Here is a 21,126-nt window from a genome sequence, read left to right as displayed (position 1 = left end):
AGTGAACCATCAGATGGAAGATCTTCCTCTCTGTCTCTCCTCCTCTCTGTATATCTGACTTTCCAATAAAAATAAATAAAATCTTCACAAAAATTTTATATAGAAAGACTGGGATTATTTGCTTTGTATGCTCCTATTAAATCTCTTCTGGACGTTGAGCTATAGAGGGATGCCAGTACCTGACACATTAGAAATGGAATCAAAGTCCTGATGATGTTGTCCATGACAACACTTCAGGTTGTAGTGACACTAGTGCTACTGTGACAGCTGCTCAATGATTTGAAGGTACAGTGCAAAAGCAGCTGATATTAGAACGGTATTTCATATCTGGTCTGTTGAAATATTTGTAAGTAATTTGAAAACATTTAAGCATTGACATTTTAATAGTGGGAATTGTTTCTGGGTAGGCATTTACAGGCAAGCCAGGTTACCTTGCGTTCCTTTAATTGGACAGTAAGTCCATCTTCAGCTTTGGCTTTCATTTCCTCTGCCTCATCATCTTCAGCCACATCAGCATTTTGTACTTTGAGACCCTCTGACTGCCCTGAATACTCAGCCTCTGTCCTCGATTGAGCTATGTGCATAATCACAGAAAATTTTGGAGGAAAATGGATGTCATAAATGTTCTTACTCCTTATTGCATACTTGCCACCCCACTGTTGGGTCTAGGTGGGCTGGTGCTCAGGAAATGTTTGCCAATTTGAAATAAATCCACAAAAGAATGTCACACATTTTTAGAAGCAGGAACTCTGTGACTTTTGCTTCATTCTCTTCTTTGGTAAGCCCTGGGGCTTGTTGAATTATTACCTTGTTCCTGATGGATTTTTGATAGGGATAAGTTATAATGTAATTAGATCCTTATTTCAGAAGTGCAAAAATAACACCGATTACTGTGAGAAAGTGTTACAAATGACAAGGAAAGAGAATGATAGAGAGAAACTTTCCAAATGTCCTTTGGAATTTTTAGTGGCATTGCACTGAGAGTTTCCTGAATCATTAAGGCCATCATTTTAAAAGGGACAGAGCAAGATTCTAAGCACCACTAGTACAGCGTACGTGTAGGATGAAGTGCACTTGAATTGGTTCTGAGACTTGGCAGCTTGGAGGATTGGCTGGAGTTGGCTCAGTCTGAAGGATTTGGCACGCCTGGCCTTTCCCAGGATGCCCGACAGGCTCCGGCAACAATACTGAAGCCAAACGAAACAGCGAAGCAGTGGCAACAGCAGCTGACGCAGGCCATCAACAACGGCCATACACTGTGGAGGCAGGTGTCTCATTGGTGGCTGTCCTAGCCCTCCATTTCCTGGATATGTAGTAGGAAAATGAATCAAAGGATGTGGCCTCTTGGAGTGGGCATGATAAAAACATGGCATGCAAAGTGTGATCATGAGCAGTAAATCAGCTAATGTTTTTAGTTCAGTGTGCTGCTGGGGGTATGCGAGGTACCCAACAACAATACTAACATTGTATTTGTGGACACACACACGCAAACACAGTTCTCTGATTTGCCTAGCATCGTGCTAGGTTATTTAATTGGGGAGTTCCGGGTGTGTCAGTGACGGAGGGCTCAGTTCTCAGAAGCCCACAGTCTGGTAAAAAGCTGTGATGTCCTTCGTGATCTTTTAGTCTAAGGTGGGCGGTGAATGACTTGTAGCACAGGAGTTAGGACTCTCACACCTGAATTTCCTGCTCCCCGTCTGTAGTTCCTGTTGCACCGGGCGCTCAGTACTTTTTCTGCAATTGCTGCTCCCTCTGCTTGGAGTCGCCTCTTTGTAGACATCAGTGGTAGCTTGTGCCCTCACCTCTTTCAAGGGTTTGTTCAAATGTCTCTGTTCGCGGGGCCACCCTACATAAACTCACAAATACATCACCCCTGATTTGTTTTCTCCAGACCAAGGATACCCACAGACATTGTACTTGCTGATTTTTCGTTCCAAAGCTCTGCGAGGACAGGGACTTAAAACTCTAGAACCACCTACAAACAGTGCCCGGTATATATATTTTATATGTAAGTATCACAGGAGTGAGTAGGAAAGGGAGATCGTTAAATTGAGAAAAGGGAGTTCTCAAAGGGTCTCTTTGAAGGAACATGGCGTTATTCTCTAAGGAATAGTGCGACATACATAAATAGGGGAACGACAAGGTTTCTAGCCAGGAACTGCAGCTGCCCTCCATCGAGGGAAGAGCTGGAAAGTGGCCAGCTGAGCGAAGCTTCCTGACAGCCGCCAGACCAGGGCTGGGCTCTGCCCTTGGGCTCAGGCTGCGCCCACTGGGGGTTGGATCACGCCCTCGGAACTCGAAGGCCTTCAGGCCCCGCCTCTAGGGGCGGTGTGAAGGAAGAGACAGCGCAAGCGCGCCGCACTCGGGCAGTCGCCCGGGCCTGTGGGCCCGGGGAGGCTCCGTTTCTCGTTTCTTCCGAGTTCCTGACGCAGTGGCTGTAGTGGCAACTCTGGCTGCTACTGCCTGGTTCTACCCGCCGCAGTCTTTCACCACCGCCGCCCTGGAACGGCCTTGCTGAAGCAGAAATGCCGCCCCTGCTCAATCGGGGCCTGTTTGTGCTGGTCCTGGTCCTGGGTTCTGTCGGCGCCGCCTTGGAATTTATGGCGCAGACCAACTCGGCAACAGGTGCCCTCCCCGAGTCCGCCTCGCCCCATCCTCCTCGCTCTCCTTTGCTATGCCCTTCCTTATTTTCCTCCTGCTAGTCCTTCTTCCAGCCAGGCATCTACCCCACCCCATCTTCCTCTTTCCTCCGCTTTCCTCCCCATTAGTCATCTTTCCCATTTCCCTCCCTCCCTCCTTCCATCTTCGCTTTCGTCTTTCTGCCAGTTTTGTCTCCTAACGTTCCTTTGTCCCTCCATTACCTCACTCCTGCTTGCTTCCTTCCTTTATCCATTTCTCTTTGCTTTTCTCTCTCCCTTTATTCACCCGTCGTTCTTCTGTTGCATGATTTTTCCTTCCCCTTTCTCTCTAAATTCTTATTTCCTTTCCTCTGTCATTCCCTCCCTTCATTGTTCAGGCTTCGAGCCATATTCCAGGTATAATTCTGTCACCCAGGACTCAAGCTTTTCCTTTGCATCCCACTTCCACCCTTGCTGTGAGGCCCACCTCTGTGGAAGGACCTGCCTTAAGCTGCTCAGGATCCTGCTGGGGGTGGCTCAGTGTCAGTGGCCTCACCAGAGCCCCTTCAACCCATGCAGATCTTCTGAATGTCCTTCTCATCGTCGTGGATGACTTGCGCCCCTCCCTGGGTTGTTACGGGGACAAACTAGTGAAAGCCCCCAACATCGACCAGCTGGCATCCCGCAGTCTTCTCTTTCAGAATGCATTTGCCCAGGTAGGTGTAGAAAACTGTGTGCATGCCTGGCAGGTACATGCTTTCCCATGTACTGGGTTGGGGCAGGGGACTTTCAGGTATTGTTAGGTGGCACTAATTGTGCCTGGAATCTTCGTCAGAGGAAAGCATAATGTGAAAAATGGTGGCTCAGAAAATCCTGTTGTTTGCTAAGAATCTCGTATCTTCAAGGTTGTCTATGTCCCTCCTCTTCTGGTAGGGTGGGTGCACCCTGCTTCTAATACATTCAGGATAGCATTTTTTTTCTACTCAAATGGGGGATTGCTTAGTGCTGCAGAACGACACCCACAGATCTTCCAAGATGAGCCCCAGGCAGCTGCAGTGGCTCTGCTCCCTAAACACTCTAACAGGGCTTCAGCCCACAAGGTTACCTTGTCTTGTTCACCTGGACAACGCTGTCAGGTAGGAGGCCATGGTGTTAGCTGGTTTGGAGGAGCTGATTTCTTGCCTTTCTCTTGAAGGGAAGGCTTCATTCATGGCACCTGTGTGAGGCCCAAATTGCACTGGTTGGCTTTGAGATGTGCATGACTCAGCTGCCAGGCTCTTTCCTGAGGGCCTCAGGAGGTTGCCTAGCTACCTTCGAGCTTGCGGATAGGTTTCATCGTGGTAAGGTTAACCTCTCCTTCTCCCTCTCAGCAAGCAGTGTGTGCCCCAAGCCGAGTGTCCTTCCTCACCGGGAGGAGACCTGACACCACTCGCCTCTATGACTTCAACTCCTATTGGAGGGTGCATGCTGGGAACTTCTCCACCATCCCTCAGTACTTCAAAGAGAATGGCTATGTGACCATGTCAGTTGGAAAAGTCTTTCACCCAGGTACTGCTCAGTGTCCAAACTCTGGGTTTTCTTGTTTTGTGCGTGAGTATGGACATTCTCTCCTGGGGGAGGAGCTGTCTGTGCCGAGTTCTCTTCTGTCTGGGCGTGCACCATCTTGGGCATTGCTGCTCTTCTCCAAAAGAAAACTGCATCTCAGTTTGGCTTCCTATTCTCAACCAAAGTGCAAAGGGGTAGGAAATGTGCTTCCTTTCAGAACCTGCAGGCGGTGCTGCCCAGTTCCTTCTGCTGCCTGGGTGATGGGGTACTTGTTGGGGAGGTGGAAGTATTGGGTGTGAGTCAAGCTCTGGGACTACCTCCGTGCCTTCCAAGCTCTCTGGAGGTGAAGGTAGGGGCAGGGAAAGAACGTCTACTGGTGCTGCCGTGGCGAACCTGTTGCCCAGTGAAGGGACAGCAAGGTTCAGTGAGGGGTGCTGCCCACTCTGGGAGAACTGGATCAGCACGCTGAGTGATAGCTGAGGGCCCGAGCCCGTGTGCTGCCAGGGGTGCTGGGCCTTGCCTTGAACACCCCTGATAAACTGGCTCTCCTTTATGGGCATGGCAAAATAAGAATGTAGAACAGGTGAGCTTAAAAAACATTTTTAAAAAGTTTTATAAAACACATGATTATACAATAAAGCATGAAAATAAAGGTTAAAGAACATAAATTAATCGTAGTTTTGCCACTCTAAAGATAGCTGCATTTTCCCTTCCTATTTCAGGTGTACTATTTTTCTCATGTGAGATTGTTTTTTTTTTCTCATGAGGTTTATACAGTTCTGTGCTGAATTTTTTTTTTTTTAAAAGACTTATCAACTTAAAGACAGAAGGGCAGAGAGATCATCTATCAACTGGTTCATTCCCCAAATGGCCACAACAGCCAGAGCTGGGTATGCAGAAACCAGTAGCCAGGAATTCCATCTGGTTCTCCCACGTTGGTGGTAGGAACTAGGAGTGCCTGCATCCCAGAGGCATTAGCAGGGGCTGAGTAGACACAGATTAGCTAGGACTTAACTAGCACTGTTACATGGGTTGCAGGCATCCAGAGCAGTAGTTTAACCTGACAGTGCTCACCTTTAACTCCTCAAATTCTTGGCCCAGCAGGATGACTGAATGGCTAAATACTCACCTTGCAAGTGCTGGGATCCCATGTGGGTGCTGTTTCCTGTCCCAGCTGCTCCACTTTCCATCCAGCTCCCTGCATATGGCCTGGGAAAGCAGTGGAGGTCGGCCCAAAGCCTTGGGACTCTTTACCTGTGTGGGAGACCCAGAAGAAGCTCCTGGCTCTTGGTTTTGGGTTGGCTCAGCTTTGGCCCTTGCAGCCATTTGAGGAATAAGCTAGTGGAAGGAAAATCTTTGTCTCTCTCTCTGTAAATCTGATCTACCTTTCCAAAAAAAGTAAATTTTTAAGAAAATCCTCAACTGTAATGAAACATTTTCCCTCAATGTTATTCTTCTGAGCTCGCTTTTAAAGGGTAAAGTAATCTAACATACATACAGGTGTGCCATCCTTTAATCCAAGTTAAGGATTTCACTACTGTACATTCCCTGGCACAGAATTCTCTGGAAGCAGAGAGCTGTTGATGGGTAGGTAGTAACACCTTGTCCCGCATCTGCTGCATTTTTTGTAATTTTAATTTATTTATTTGAAAGGAGCAGGGGAGCACATACAGGGAGAGATTTTCTTTGCAGAACTACTCCTTGAAAACCTACAACACCTGGAGTTTAGCCAGGCCGAAACCAGGAAACTAGAACTAAATCTGGACTTGCCACTTGGGTTACAGGAAACCAAATACTTAAGCTCTCAGCTGCTCCCTCTCAGGGTGTGCGTCAGCAGGCAGCTGGATGTGGGAGCAGAACTGGATCTTGAATCCAGGCAGCTTGGAATGCAGTGTGAATGAAGTGCCATCTTAATTATTGGGCAAAATGCTGGGCTCCCAACTCTGCCATCGATAGCTATGAAATTGACCTTGCAAAAATTATTTATCCTCTTGGAGCCTTCAATTCCTTCCCTAGGTTGGCTAAGAGGTTCCAGCACAGGCTCTACGGAGATGTACTGTGTAACCCATGTCTTCCGTAGAGCCTGATACACATCACTAGGCAGTGGGGAAAAGGAAGGCAAATGTTCAATCCTGAAATAGAAATCAGGAGTTGATTGTAGTAGAAACTGGGATGAGGAAGTAGAGGTTTAAACAGGGGAGAGTCCGCCTTCCAAGATCTTTACAAAGTTCTAATTTTGGAGGGTGGTGCTTTGAAAGACCCTTCGTGTCTTATTTAATAATTTTCTTTGTCTCCTCCCTTCAAGGTATATCATCCAATCATAGTGATGATTTTCCCTATAGCTGGTCTTTTCCACCTTATCATCCTTCCTCTGAGAAGTATGAAAACACCAAGGTAATCCTGTAAAGCGATACTGTTGTGAGAAGGAACAGTAGTTTGCTTGTCCGGAAAATTAACTGTTATGTATACTGCATGTTCTTTCCAGCTGGTTATACCGTGAAGTTGTGGGTTTCAGTCGTGACAATATATTAGAGATAGCTGTTAGAATCTGCAGCATTTTGCCCAGTGGGAGTAGGCATTGTAGAAGCTAGTGTTCTTGGAAACTTAGACTGGAGTGTGTCAGACTCATCTTAATAACTCCTTCATGGTACCCAGGGTGAGGCTCAGAGACCTAGGAGTGAGAAGGGAAACCTAAGCTACAGGAACCTTATCTCGGAGTAGGAGAATGATGTACCATGTGTTTTCCTTGGTCCTAATACAATATGTTAAACTGCTTAGACTTTTGAGAGGGGGTTTGTAGCTTGTAACATTGTGTAAGAAAACAATCTTCAAAGGCAGTTAATTTGGGTTCAGAGGAATCTTCAGTGTATACATCAGTCTAAACTCACATTTAAGAATGTCAGAAAACTAGATGGAGAACTGAAAAATAATGTACTCCTTTGAGGTTTTTGGAGACTTCACATGGAAAGGGTAGAAATTTTGGGATGAAGTGGAAGGTGGTGGTCTAAATTCTTCACAGCTTTCCATTTCAGGATACAGTGAAAATGGGGGCCTCTGATCTTTGCCTTATGGCTTGATTAAGAGCAAAATGAGATTTGAAGAGCCCATTATAATTCCACAAAAACTATCTTGCTGTACTTCTGCCCTTATCCCCCTCCCGACTACTTCTCAAAATGACAGATCTGATTGTAGCAGATCCCCCTTGAGTGCTGCAGATCATGCGTATGTGGAGGGTGAACGGTGATTTGACACAGGTGCTAGGCTATCCTTCCCGAAGCTGGGGTGAGCAAGGCAAGGCTGTGGAGCATTAGTCGACAAAGCCCTTTGCGGTAGAGAAGCTATGGTCCGAATTAACTTTGTCCTTGTGGCCAGTGCAGCTGTGTTGGATAATGAAGTAATAGGTTTCCTTCTGTGTGAGGTAGCTAAGAATCAGGAAATTCAACGGATGAAGGTCATCTTACCCAGTTGATTGGGACTGTGTCACTTACAAACCTCAATCTGTCTGAATTTAATTTTTTTAAAAGCTTTTTTGGTACTGAAATGTGATTCACCTGCTGTAAAAATACTACCTTAAAGTAGACAAATCAGTGGTTTTTACTGTATCTGCAGAGTTATACGGCCATCACAAAAATCCACATCACGTTTTACTATACCCTAGGAAGAAACTGTATACCCGTTACCATTTGCCATTTCCTCTCAAGTCACAACCTGTAACAGCTGATCTACTTTATGTATTTATGCATTTGCCTATTCTGGACATTTCATGCCAACAGTGACATGATATGTCACCATTTATAGCTGGCTTTTTTCATTTGGCATGATGTTTTTGAAGGTCTACCACCCAGAAGCCTCTATCTTTTTTACTTTAATGGCTGTATAATATTCCATTGTATCACTTTTTGTTTGTTCCTTATCACTGGCTGGAGGTTTGAATTATTGATACCTTTTAGCTGTTAGGAATAATGTACAAGCATTTTTGTGAACTTTTGAAAAATTTGCTTTGGTATGTACCCAAGACTGGAACTGCTAAGTCCCAATATTATGTTTAACTGAGGAAATGCATGGTTATCTTTCTAAGGTGGTTGTACTACATTCCCACCAGCAGTGTATGAGAATTCCAGTTTCTCTACATCCTTGCCAGCATTTATTATTGTCCATTAAAAAAAAATTAACCCTTGTGGGGGTGATGTTGTATCTCATAGTTTGGGTAATTTCCCTAATGACTAATTATGTTAAGCGTGTTTGCATGTGCTATTGACCATTTATATTATCTTCTAGAAAGAATGTTTGTTCTAGTCCTGTCCATTTTTGTTTTTTTATGTGTTACTTTTGTAAGGCTTTTTGTCATTATTATTTGAGAGGGATGGAGAAAGCACAAAGGAAACTATTCTCCTCATCTGGTGGTTAACTCCCCAAATAATCGTAACATCAACAGTCGTGCTAGTGAAAACGAGTTCTAGGTAAAGCTAGAAACCAAGAACTTAATCCAGATCCCCTGCGTGCGTGATAGGAATGACTTTTTTGAGCCACTCCCACGGTCTTCCAGGGTGTCCATTAGCAAGAAGGTGGAGTCAGGCACTGTATCCAGGAGCTGGACAAAGGAGCCAGACACTCAGTTGGGAAATGGACACTCTAATGAGTAGGCAAAATGCTTGCTCCCTCCTTTCCCATTTTTAATTTTTTATGTATCTTTTCAGTTTTTAATGTTATCTATTCAATTGAAGGAACAGTTTTGTGATTAGTTTGTCTAGGTTTTCTCTCATTGCTTATGATCTGGAGACAGGAGTAGCAGCAGGAAATTAAATGTGGTTTAACTTGTGGCTCCTACGTGTGAAAGACACAGTTCTGATGTACTTTCTCAGTCCGAACGGTTAATGGCAAAAGGCAATGATGACAGTGTTACATGCAATGTGTGTAATGTTTCATTTCTGTTTATTTCATTTCAAAAGCTAATGTTACATATTTTGTTTTGAAAGACATGTAAGGGACAAGACGGAAAACTCCATGCCAACCTGCTTTGTCCCGTGGATGTGGTGGATGTGCCTGAGGGCACCTTGCCTGACAAACAGAGCACAGAGCAAGCCATTCAGTTGTTGGGAAAGATGAAAACGTCGGGCAGTCCTTTCTTCTTGGCTGTTGGCTACCATAAGCCACATATCCCCTTCAGATACCCCAAGGTGAAGAGCTGCTGGGGGGCCTGATCCAATACAGCTACTATAGCCACGTTTGTTAAGGGAGAACTTCATGTAAAGAAGGTGATCATATGTTACTATTCCAGTTGCCAAGGATGCCTGACTGATGCTAATGTGAAGACGAGGTTCAGAGCTCAAGGTCAAGAAGTAGTCTTAGGGCATGTAAGACTTGAATAGAAAAGGCATGAAAGATGCTTGAATTTCTACTTTCCTCTGGGGGATTTTATTTCCTTTGCTTGAATTTGTTGAACAAATGTTACGTAGGGTGGTGAGATGATCAGAGCGAAGGGAGTCGGAGCTGATGTCCAAAGCCTATGGTAGAGGCTGGGCCTTGGAAAGGATTCCTGGCTTTGAGTAGCCATCTTCAACCGGTGTCTCCTCTCTGCTTCCTGAGCCAATCAGTTCAGACCTCTTAGTATTTGTTGGAACCTCAGATCCTATACTTGTATATCATTTAGAGCATGTGGGTTTTTCCTTTTTGTAATCTTTTTTAGTTTTCCCTAAGGACGAGTAGTCCATGCTTTTGACTTTGCCAAGAATTCCTCACTTGTAATGGAAGTAGAGCCCAGAAGGTAGGCTCTTTGATGCTGCAGGTGTCTTGTCTTGATTGGCTCAGGGGATCTTGCTTCCCAGTAGAAGCTTCTGATCCCCTCGATAGAAGCCTGCAAGACTCACCTCTCCTGCATCTTTGCAGAAAAGAGTTAACACAGCCAGAGTGGCTGGGATCCTCTGAAAGGTCTGCTTACAAAGTTGACTCTTAGCTGACATCAGAGAGCTTTGATTTCAGGAGTGTCCCCATTGTCCCTGGAGCTGACAAGAGTGGTTTACTATGGCCTCAACTGGCAAATGCTATGATTTATGATGAGTCAGTGTTTTCCTTCTGGGAAGCTAGGGTTCTATGTAGAAGGTGGCTTTATGACCAGACCCCAATACAAGCCACATGCTGAGGCTTCAGTGAGCACTAGTTGGCAGCATTTCAGGTCTTGTCACACAAGCCATTGCTGGGAGAATGAACTGCATGCTGTGACTCCCCTGGGACAGCACTCTAGCAGCTTAGGCCTTGTTTTCCCTGGACCTTGCCTCGTGCCTTTCCCCTTGAAGGCTGTGTTTGGTTCTTTCCCTGGAACAACTTGGGGCCGTGAGTATCTATGATGGTATGTTGAATCCTTGAAGTTCTAGTGAATTACAAAGTTGAGTAGTTTTGGGAATATCTAACACCTTTCTATAAAACTCTTCCAGTTGGGAATGATGTGGGGACAGTAACTGGAGGTTGTTTGTGTGATGGAAGAGAACTGCTGCTGCTTGGTTTTCAGGAAGCCTCAGTTGCATGATTTCATCACCATTGAAATCTTGTGACAGTGACCTAAGGTGTGGCCTGTGTTAAAGGGTGAGTGCTGAGGGAGTGACAGTGAGCCGCAATGTAAATGCATCCCAGGCTTAGAGAAAACCCAGGGTAAGCACTTACAGAGCTGTTGCTTCATGCCTTTGCAAAAAAAGTGACAGCCTTGTGGCTTTGTGTGTTTTCTACCCAAGGAATTCCAGAAATTGTATCCCTTGGAGAACATCAGCCTGGCTCCGGATCCCGAGGTCCCTGATGGCCTGCCCCCTGTAGCCTACAACCCTTGGATGGACATCAGGCAGCGGGAGGATGTCCAGTCCTTAAACATCAGTGTACCCTATGGCCCAATTCCTGTGGACTTTCAGGTACCAAGGACATACTGTGGGGATATCTTAGACAATGATGGCATGATACCATTGATGATGCCAATTGAAAGCACTTAAAGCTTTAAAGAACCTTCTCTGTGGGGGACATTGTGTGCTGGGTCAGGGGTGATTTGTAGAAATTCTGACATGCAGACAGTACAAGGTGAATCTGCCAGCCATTGCCTCAGCTTCCAAATTAGACGTGACCATGGCAGTGGGCAAGTGGCGTGCGTGACTGTCTTTAAGTCACAGGAGATGCTGTTGAATTCAGATGATCAGTAGGGTGAGGAACTCTTCCGCAGCCCACAATGCTAGGTTTGCTCATACTTGCCGGTTCCCTCTGTAGGAAAGTGTGCTCTGATATCTGTGTTTTTCAACATTTGGCTTTGTGAGCAAACATTGTAGAAAGGGAACTGGAACAGCTCCATGTACTTTGCTGTGCAGCCATGATATCTAGGGTGCCTTTGCCATCGAATGAAGGCAGAACATAGAGTTAGAACCTGACGCTTGCTGACATCCTCTTTACCTGCAAAGTACAGGAATCATGTTGCCCAGTGCTCTTTCTAGATTATTTTGTTTGGAACTCTGCCTTTCTCTTACCACACAAATAGTACAACAGAAAGGCTGCAGTGGATGCAAGAGGCAGTGTTTCTTAGTGTGCTTCTTGGACCATCAGCAGAAGAATTGTGGGTGAACTCGTTAGAAATTCAGAGCCCTTGGGCCCGGCGCCATGGCCTAGAGACGGAAATTCTCGCCTTGCACGTGCCAGGATCCCATATGGGCACTTGTTCTAATCCTGGCAGCCCCGATTCCCATCCAGCTCCCTGCTTGTGGCCTGGGAAAGTAGTTGAGGAGAGCCCAAAGCTTTGGGACCCTGCACCCGCGTGGGAGACCTGGAAGATGCTCCAGGCTCCTGGCTTCAGATCAGCACAGTTCTGGCTGTTGTGGCCACTTGGGGAGCGAATCGGCAAACGAAAGATCTTCCCCTCTCTCCTCCTCTCTGTATATCTGACTTTACAATTAAATCAAAATCTTTTTTTTTTTTAAAGAAGAAATGCAGAGTCCTGGGCCTTGTGTGATGGCTCAATGGCTAAATCCTCTGCTTGCAAGTGCCGGGATCACATATGGGTGCTTGTTTGTGTCCTGGCTGCTCCACTCTCCATCCAGCTCCCTGCTTGTAACCTGGGAAAACATTAGAGGACGGCCCAAAGCCTTGGGACCCCACGTGGGAGACCCAGAAGAATCTCCTGACTTTGGATTGACTCAGCTCTGGCCATTGTAACCATTTGGGGAATGAACCAGTGGGTGGAAAATTTTCTGTCTCTCCTTCTCTCTGTAAATCTTATCTGCCTTTCCAATAAAAATAAATAAATCTTTTAGAAAAGGAAATGCAGAGCCTTGGCATATCCACACTGATGGAGCTGGAAGCTGGAGGTGGTGTGTAAGAATATGCATGTTCCCAAAACACAGCAGCTGATTCTGATGTACTCACAAATTTGAGAACACTACTATATATATAGATATTTTTTAATAAAGATTTATTTTATTTTTATTACAAAGTCAGATATACTGAGAGGAGGAGAGATAGAGAGGAAGTGGAGCTGCTGGGATTAGAACCAGCGGCCATATGGGATCAAGGCAAGGACCTTAGCCACTAGGCCACGCTGCCAAGCCCGAGAACACTACTATATATTTTAAAATCAAACCAAACCTATTTGGCACCCAGGTTCTCAGAGCTGTGGGTGCTAAGCAGTATGAATTCCTCAGATCTTTTTTTTTTATTAATTATTTTGCATTATGTGACAGTTTCATAGGCTCTGGGAATCCCCCCACCCCTCCCACGGTCGGATCTTTTTGATTCCTGAGTTTTGAATAGCAAGTAGTAAGACTTTAGAAAGCATAAAGCTCATCAATTCCTTTGTCGCCATTTGCATTGCGGGAGTTTTGATGAGGCGACTTGGATGCCATATTTATGACAATTAAAATGATTGGATTGAGTGCCAGGATAGGAGCTGCACATTTGTATGTGCTGTTTCCTTTGGTTGCCATAGGAACCTAATTGGGCACCTGTCTTGGAAACTCAGAAAAGTAAAAGAAGAGGTGTGCTGACTTGCCTCAGTCACAAAGTTAGTGCCTGGTGAAGGCGGTCAGCCCTCAGAAATGTGACTCCGGAGTCCGTGCTTGGCTTTGTCAGCACGGACAGTCTGGGTTCAAATTTATTACTTCTCCATACCAGCTGCATGGCTTCTATTAGGTCATTTTGCCTCTGTGATCTTCAGTTGCCTTGTCTGTTAGAGAAACAGATGGGTAAAGGTTTTCCCTGAGAGCACCGACTCTGTAGTCTTTCAGTGGACATGGACATATATCTAGGACAGCGTCAGCTGCATGCTGAGGCGTTGTTCAAGCTCTCCTGATTCTCCTCGCACCTCTATCCACTGAACATACAGCCCACAGTGTGATGCTTGAGGCCTCTCTGTCCTCATGTGCTGCTTCTTGTCCCACAGTTACCTTGCACATGAGCCCTGCTTCCCATTCTCACAGCTGTGGTTGGCCATCTCATTCCAGTCAGGCCCAGCTCTCCAAGCCAGTCGGCAACAGTCGGTGAACTCGGGGCCCATAGCAGAGCATACGCTGCTTCCCAGGCCTGCCTGTTCACCATCATCCTGCACACCCCTTCAGCTCCCCTGCTCCAGCTCTCATTTCCTGCATTCCTAGCAGGCCTCTTGGCTTTACTTCTTTCCTGAAGAGTTAAGGCCTTGCTAGCCATGAGAACACCTGTCCCTTTATCATTGTCCCACCTTCAGTACCCTAAGCGGAGGGCAGTCCAGCCATGTCCTCAGCTCTGAGTCCTGAGGCTTGCTCAAGAGAATCTGGAGCAAGCGCATGCAGGGAGAGGCGCTCTGCTGCCCAGCTCTAGCTCTAGCAGTCCCGTGCAGGCTTTCTGCTTGACTCCTGCCTTTCTCTGCAGCTGCTTTGGACCCTTGCCACTCCTCTCCAGGACAACACCTCCCTGCCTGCCTTCTCGGCAGATATCCTCCCTTCCTGCTTTAGAAATGGGTGCTGGTTGTCAGCCACAAGAAAGGGAAGCTAGAGCGTGGACATAGCTACAGATAGGGGCTTTACCTTTGTCAGCTGTGTGACTCTATGGTATTTCTGAGCCTCAGAGTTATCATGCATAAGATGGGAATGGTAACATTCACCATTTAAAGTTGTTCACATGATTGGATGGCACCCAGCAGGTGCCTGGTAAGTGGGCACTATTCATAATCTTTCCCACTGAAACAAGGAGCTTCATGTGTACAGTGCTGAGCTTGACTTTCTCTCAGATCTCAGAAGAATGACATGGATTTGAGCCCGCGCCCCACATTGCCCATCTCTGCAACCCACTGATTGGGGTTTTCCTTTTCCCTACTCTTGCCTGTGTGCATATCTGTCCAATATTCCAAAGTGTGCACTGCCTCCTTTGTTCTGCCTCTTCTCCCTCTCACTCCTTCACCTGCCCTTCAAAGGAGCCTGACAGTCAGTGTGTTCTGATGTGCACCTTCCCTCATTGTGCATCGCTCCATTCTCTGCTCAGGGTTCTGCCCCTCAGTCCCACCGAGTCCTTTCACCTGGGTCAACAGACTTGACAAAATCCATCCTTGTGGGTACTGACCTTCTCTGAGCCCAGTATTCCTTTCTGCTCGTTGACCATCCTCCCCCTTCTGAAAGTATCCATCCCTTTTGGGCTGCTTTCCTAGTCTCCCTGGGTCCCCTCTGCTCCAGGTTCCATGTTGTGCCCCTCTCCTTCACTTGGGGACTAGGTGCTGCCACCTCAGGGTCAGGGGTCATTCCCAGGCTGCTTCTACCAGGTGCTGGTTGGGCTCATACGGGCCTTGCATTGCAGATGACTCCCAGAAGCACTCATCCAGCCCAGGCATTGTTCCTGATTTTCAGACTTGCTTCTCAGCCTTCCTGTGAGAAAAGTTTCCAGACAGATACCCATGGAGACCTTGGCTTTGTAGGCTCCCTTGTGATCAGACCAGCGCCCTCGATCTGCCTGTTGTGTTCCTCTTCTGTCCCCCTGCCCTACCCACGTACTAGTGAATTGTACTAATTGACAAAAGTGTAGAGTCATCGTTGGACCCTTAGCTCCTTCTGCCAGTCCCTCCATCCTCTTTGCTTTCCCCTGCCTGCTTGAGCTCCACAAGTTCCTCTCAAACACACTCTGATGTCGGGATCCTGAAGTGTATCTTTTTGCAGTGGGTTGTATTTCATTTACTCAGTACCTGTGCTCAGCATCTTATGTGTGCCCAATGCTGATTTGGTGCACTTTTGTCCAAAGCTACTGGAACCTGTGCTCCAGGCTATTCTCACAAACTAACCCCTGGTCCAGATCATGCCACCTCTTTGGTTTGAAACAGCTCAGTAACTGCCTTGGCCTTCAGCCAGGGCTATGTATTCATTGCAGAGATGTGCCAGGTCTCTCTCATCTGGCCTGGATCTGCCTGGTCAGTGACCTCTCTCACCTGTGCCCCCTTTAGCCTCCAACCACAGAAACATGTTCTTCAACCCCGAACATGTCCTGTTCTTTTAGGACTCCATGTCATTCCATATACTTCAGCATTTGCCCACAGTACCCTAACCCCATTTGTCTGAGTGACTGTTCTCAAAGGCCAACTCCACTGAAGCCACCTTTGATTCCCCCAGGCAGACTGGAGGGCCTATTCTTCTGGGTCATTGCTATATCCCACCAGTAATGTGTGTGTTTCTTATCTCCTTGGTTGTGTATTCACTGGCCAGGTGGCTCTTAAGGATTCAGACCATATCTGCTTGTTGCCTTATTTTTGGAGGCTAGCCTAGGAAGGAGGGAGTACCCTGGCATATCCTGGCAGGTAGCTTTGGTCCCCGGGAGAACCAGATTTCCCAGAGCTAGAGACTAAAGACTTATCGAGCAATAAGTATAAAGCGTGCCAGGGTTCAGCATCATCTTTCTAGAAAGTTAGATGCAAATCTGTTCTGTTCACTACGTGGAGATATAGCTGAGTCTTGTGATTCTCCTCACCCTGGCAGCAGTGAGAACCTGGTGGGCAGGTACTCTGCTGGTGGCAGAAAGTGGGGCTTATCCAAGTAATGGTTCCTTGCTTATCTCCCCTTAGACGGGTGGGATTCTTCTTTTCCTTGATGTTTGTTAGCAAGGTAGGAGATGACTCATGCCAGCCAAGTCTTACAGCTCTTTTAGGACTAGCTATGAAGAGAAGCAATTGCTACTTTGTGCCGAGTTAGAAAATGGTTACAAGCGCTCACTCAGGCCCATTATTATGGGTTCCATTGTGTTTTCCAAAAAGATGTATTGAGGTCCTGAGCCCTAGAACCTCAGACTGTAATGTGGAAATAGGATTATTATAGATGAAATTAAGGTGAGGTTTTATTGATGAAGTGAGCCCTAGTCAAGTGTGACTGTGTCCTAGAAGGGGGGAGAGAGATGATAGAAACTCCATGTGAGGATGGAGGCGGCTATTAGAATGGTAAAGTGCACGTGGGAGAACACCGAGAATTGCAGCCAACACTAGAAGCTGCAAAGACACACAAATTGTCTCCTGGAGCTTTGTTTGCAGACTTCAGAGTCCCCAGAATCAGGCAAGAGCAGCAACTCTCTAATGTTTGAAGATGCTCACTTCGTGGTACTTCGTTATGAAGCCACAGGAAATTAATATAGATCCATTTGATCTTTCTCATGCTGTTCCTCAGAGCACTTGTGGAGGGACTGAGGCAACAGGAAGGGACAGTTAGGGCCACATGTGTCTCATGTAGTCTGTGCCCTCCTGTGAAGGTAGATGCACTTAGAAACAGATCTTACCTTAAACGTGCAGATTGCTCCGTGACTGGACGGGAAGGGCTGTGGATCTTAGGGAAGCAGTGTTACGTTTGGGTGTGAATGTCATCAAGGGTTAGCATGTGCAGGGCTGAGCCGGTGCTGCTCAGCGGGCATTATGTCTGTGTATGCTGTGCTAATTCCCTTGTAGTTGCTCTCATGACTCATGGCATGTTTTTCGTTTGCAGCGGAGGATTCGCCAGAGCTACTTCGCCTCTGTTTCATATGTGGATGCGCAGATTGGCCGCCTCCTTAGTGCCTTGGATGCTCTGCAGCTGGCTAGCAGCACCATCATTGTGTTTACTTCGGATCATGGTAAGCATTAGCAAATGACTTGGTGAGGGGAGTCTTTGAGGAAGTCGCCACTTTCTTGCTAATATACCGTTTAAAATTGCTGTGGACATGGGCGTTTTCTTTTTGTCAGTGGAACTTCAAGTTGGGATAATATTTTTGTTTAAGAAATCTACTAATGCATTAGATTCTCGGGGTCACAACAGATCGTCACTACAGCACAAGTCTCATCAATCCTCGTGTTAATGTGATAGTAATACAAAGAGAATAGATTAGATGTAGTTTCATCGACACTGCCTCTGCCCCTCCTACCTGCCCGCCCGCCCTCCCTCCCTTCCTTCCTTCCTCTCCTTTCTGCCCAACCAATTTGTCCTGGAACCTTATCTCAAGTTCAGGGTCTATGGCAATCTTTGTTTTCTTTTGGTGAACTCAGCAGGAACCCACTATTTGTATGAAAGAGTTATTTTAACCCCTGTTTCCCAAATATTGGAAAACTTGGTTTTGGGAGGAAGTGTCCAGGATAATCGTGGAAGAGCCCAGCAAGCGCTTCAGATTTGGCTCCGCCCCATCACTCATACTGTCCTCCCTGCCAACAGCCTGGGGGTCTCAATTGTTGTTTTTCTCTTTCATCTAAGGCTGTTTTCAGCTTTCTCCCAAATGGAATTATCTTTTTTATTATTTTTTTAAAAAAACATTTATTTATTTTCACTGGAAAGGCAGATTTACAGAGAGAAGGAAAGACAGAGAAGGGTCTTCCGTCTGCTGGTCCACACTCCAGGTGGCTGCAATGGCCAGAGCTGAGCTGATCTGAAGTCAGGAGCCTCTTCTGGGTCTCCCATATGGACATGTGGTCCCAAGGCTTTGGGCCGTCCTCAACTGCTTTCCCAGGCCACAGGCAGGGAGCTGGATGGGAAACTGGGACCCCAGAATAGAAACAAGCACCCATATGAGATCCCTGTGCATGCAAGGTGAGGATTTTAGCCACTAGGCTACTGTTCCAGGCCCAAAATGGAATTACCCTTAAATTTTTTTTTAATTTTGAAAAAAATTTCACCATGCCTAAAAGTAGAGCATAAAGCAGGAGTTCCCCCAGTTGCCCATTAGTAATAAAGGTGTTTATCTCATCCTCACCCATGTCCCCAATCCCCAGCCCAGTTTTCAAGTAAATCCCAGTTGGTTCTATTTTCCAACCACTATCCCTAAAGCATATCGCTTCTTTTGAAATATAACCGTATTGCTATTGTCACAGCTAGAGGAAAAAAATTCTTTTATATCATCAAATATGAAACAGGACAAAGGTGAATCATAACATATGCTCATGACAAAAAGAGAAGGAACGGAGGTATATAATACAGGCCCAGACAGTCTTGCCGTTTTATCCCACCTGTCCAGGGGTAACTAACGTTGATGGATTGAGGCTCCATCTGCCAGCCAGTGACTGTGCACATAAGAAGGGTCCTTAAAAGGTTCATGGAAAATACATGCTCTCATATCTTCCACGTAAAACTTATGTTTTAATTTTATTTTTTTACCACTTTTTTGAAGTCCCGTCACATATACATGGGCATTGATACAACATGCGGCATATCTGTATCTGATTGACCATGCTGTATGTATGTTAGGTCCCCCACCCTGATTTAATGTGTCATCTGTACTGTCCTTCAAGTCATTTTTCACAGGCCTACCTTGGAAAGTTCTGGAGGTGCCAGCAGTTTTCACATATCCCCGGTGATCTGCCCTCCACTTCTGACCCTTCTCCTCAGTGCCCAGTTTGCTCCTCTGCCTGGGCCTGCCCTTTACTCTGAATCAGCTACAGTTGGTTATAGATAGCCAGCCTCAAATGCCCTCCTGAAGTGCCCTCCATCACACCTACCTAGGAGCTGGTAAAATCTGCTTCCTCTGCCCCTGCTCAGGGCCTGCAGGGCTGGGCATGGGCCTGTGCAATAGTGCTTCGGGTGCTTGTGGCCGCCTTGTCTTTAGCTCCTGTTTCCTTGGACTGCCTGGGCTGCTGTGGGCTTGGACTCTGGGTAGCAGCCGGAAGCCTTCTGGCTGGCTGGCAGGGTCCTCAGGCTCTTGTTCCTCAGTCCTTGGGCGTCTCCCAGGCACTTGCTCTCTTTAGCAAGACTTTTCTTGCATGTTTGCTCCTGACTAAAGCAACCTGGACGAAAGGCAACACATGACTCGTGAATGCATTTTTGTAGTTAGGTAGATCACAGCTTTCTGTTTAACGATTTTCTATAGGAAGGCTCTTAGCTGGGGCTGGAGGATATCTATACCTGGCACTGGGTGCCACGTGGTGGCCAGCAGAGGCCCATAAGCTCAAGGTTTCCATGTTTGGTGGTGTCACGGAGAGCCTGGCTGAGTAGCCTCCAGACCTGCACGAGGCTTCCTGTCAGACTTCTGGGACTGGAGTATAGAGGTGGCACTACCAGAGTCCCTCACTTTATTTCTCTCAAGCTTCTTGACCTTCAACCTTAGAGCTTCTGCAAGACAGGGGCAGCATCATCTCCAAGCTGATCCCCTTCTGCAGCCCTGCTCAGGCAGATTGAGCTCTTCTTCCTGGACCAGACGGGATATGGGGCGGGGTCGGGGTGAGGGACGGCACCTCAGCAAGCTCATGGGGCTGATGGACTTGAGAGATGTGCTGTATTACTGAGCACCTCCAGATTCTGAAAATCCCCAGAACCGACAGAGCGAGAAGGGACTGCCAACAGCGTGGACTGTCCACTGCAGGCATGGTGTCTACCTTAACTATTGGTTGTCAAGAGGTTCCTTTCAAGTCGGGGTCTTGTTAGAAGAGCGGAGTCGACTCAGAACCAGTCCTGTTCTGGAGAAAACGGATTCGTTGGAGGCTGGGACTCCATTTGCAGCTCAGGCACCATCTATGAATGGGCTGTGTGAGATACAAGCTATGCTTTGCCTGATCCTCTCCCAAATGTTAGTAGCTGGAGGCTATGATGAATACAGTGCAGTGTGTCAAACCCACGCATGGCAGTTTGTGATTAGCTATCTTTGTAATACTAAATTTGCAATGAACAATTTCTGTCATGCACTTTTTGTGTTAAAAAGGGTGCTCAAGAGCCCGACAGCATGGCCTAGCAGCTAAAGTCCTCACCCTGAACGTGCCGGGATTCCCATATGGGCGCCGGTTCTAATCCCAGCAGCTCCACTTCCTATCTGGCTCCCTGCTTGTGGCCGGGGAGGGCAGTCGAGGACGGCCCAAAGCCTTGGGACTCTTCACCCACGTGGGAGACCTGGAAGAAGTTCCTGGATCCTTGCTTCAGATCGGCAAAGCATCGGCTGTTGTGCTCACTTGGGGAATGAATCATTGGACGGAAGATCTTCCTCTCTGTCTCTCCTCCTCTCTGTATATCTGACTTTCCAATAAAAATAAAATAAATCTTTAAAAAGAAAAGGGTGCTCAAACTTTGAAAAATTGAGAATTTCCAGCTTGAAATCTGCAAACTGTATTTTGCAAGTGTGAAGGGTTTCTAATCAGGCTTAAGGATCTAGAATCAAAACTCTTGTTTTCTGTTACCTTTAAAGATTTGTTTTTTGGGCCTGGCGGCGTGGTCTAGTGGCTAAAGTCCTCGCCTTGAACACACCGGGATCCCATAGGGAACTGGTTCTAATCCCTGCTTTCCCAGGCCACAAGCAGGGAGCTGGATGAGAAGTGGGGCTGCTGGGATTAGAACCAGTGCCCATGTGGGATCCCGGCGCGTGCAAGGCAAAGACTAGCCACTAGGCCATGGCGCCTCAACCCTCCTCTACCCTTAGAATGTCTTAAAAATTGAGAAAGGTATCCTGATCAGTTTTGAATTTAAGCAGGTTTGCCATAGCCCCTTCATGTGTCAGTGAAAGGGAAAGCCCGAGCTGCTGGGAAATTAGTCAAGAGAAACCTGGGCAGAAGGTAAAGATGACC

General features: G+C 46.7%; 1 protein-coding gene across 1 annotated transcript in view; it reads left to right on the top strand.

Annotated features, from left to right (window-relative positions):
* The first annotated feature begins 2,337 nt into the window (after nucleotides 1-2,337).
* The window catches only part of IDS (iduronate 2-sulfatase), a 30,117-nt gene continuing 11,328 nt past the window's right edge, over nucleotides 2,338-21,126 (top strand). The window contains exons 1-7 of the mRNA XM_058658280.1: nucleotides 2,338-2,625; nucleotides 3,198-3,334; nucleotides 3,989-4,166; nucleotides 6,469-6,557; nucleotides 9,140-9,340; nucleotides 10,889-11,059; nucleotides 17,102-17,228. Of these exons, the coding sequence (XP_058514263.1) occupies nucleotides 2,526-2,625; nucleotides 3,198-3,334; nucleotides 3,989-4,166; nucleotides 6,469-6,557; nucleotides 9,140-9,340; nucleotides 10,889-11,059; nucleotides 17,102-17,228 (1,003 nt within the window). The 5' untranslated portion in view covers nucleotides 2,338-2,525. The remainder of the gene's footprint in view (nucleotides 2,626-3,197; nucleotides 3,335-3,988; nucleotides 4,167-6,468; nucleotides 6,558-9,139; nucleotides 9,341-10,888; nucleotides 11,060-17,101; nucleotides 17,229-21,126) is intronic.

Source organism: Ochotona princeps, chromosome X, assembly GCF_030435755.1.
Source record: "Ochotona princeps isolate mOchPri1 chromosome X, mOchPri1.hap1, whole genome shotgun sequence".
NCBI classification, from domain to species: domain Eukaryota; kingdom Metazoa; phylum Chordata; class Mammalia; order Lagomorpha; family Ochotonidae; genus Ochotona; species Ochotona princeps.
The sequence above is the reverse complement of the archived record's forward strand: the minus strand, read 5'-3'. Positions and strand labels throughout refer to the sequence as shown.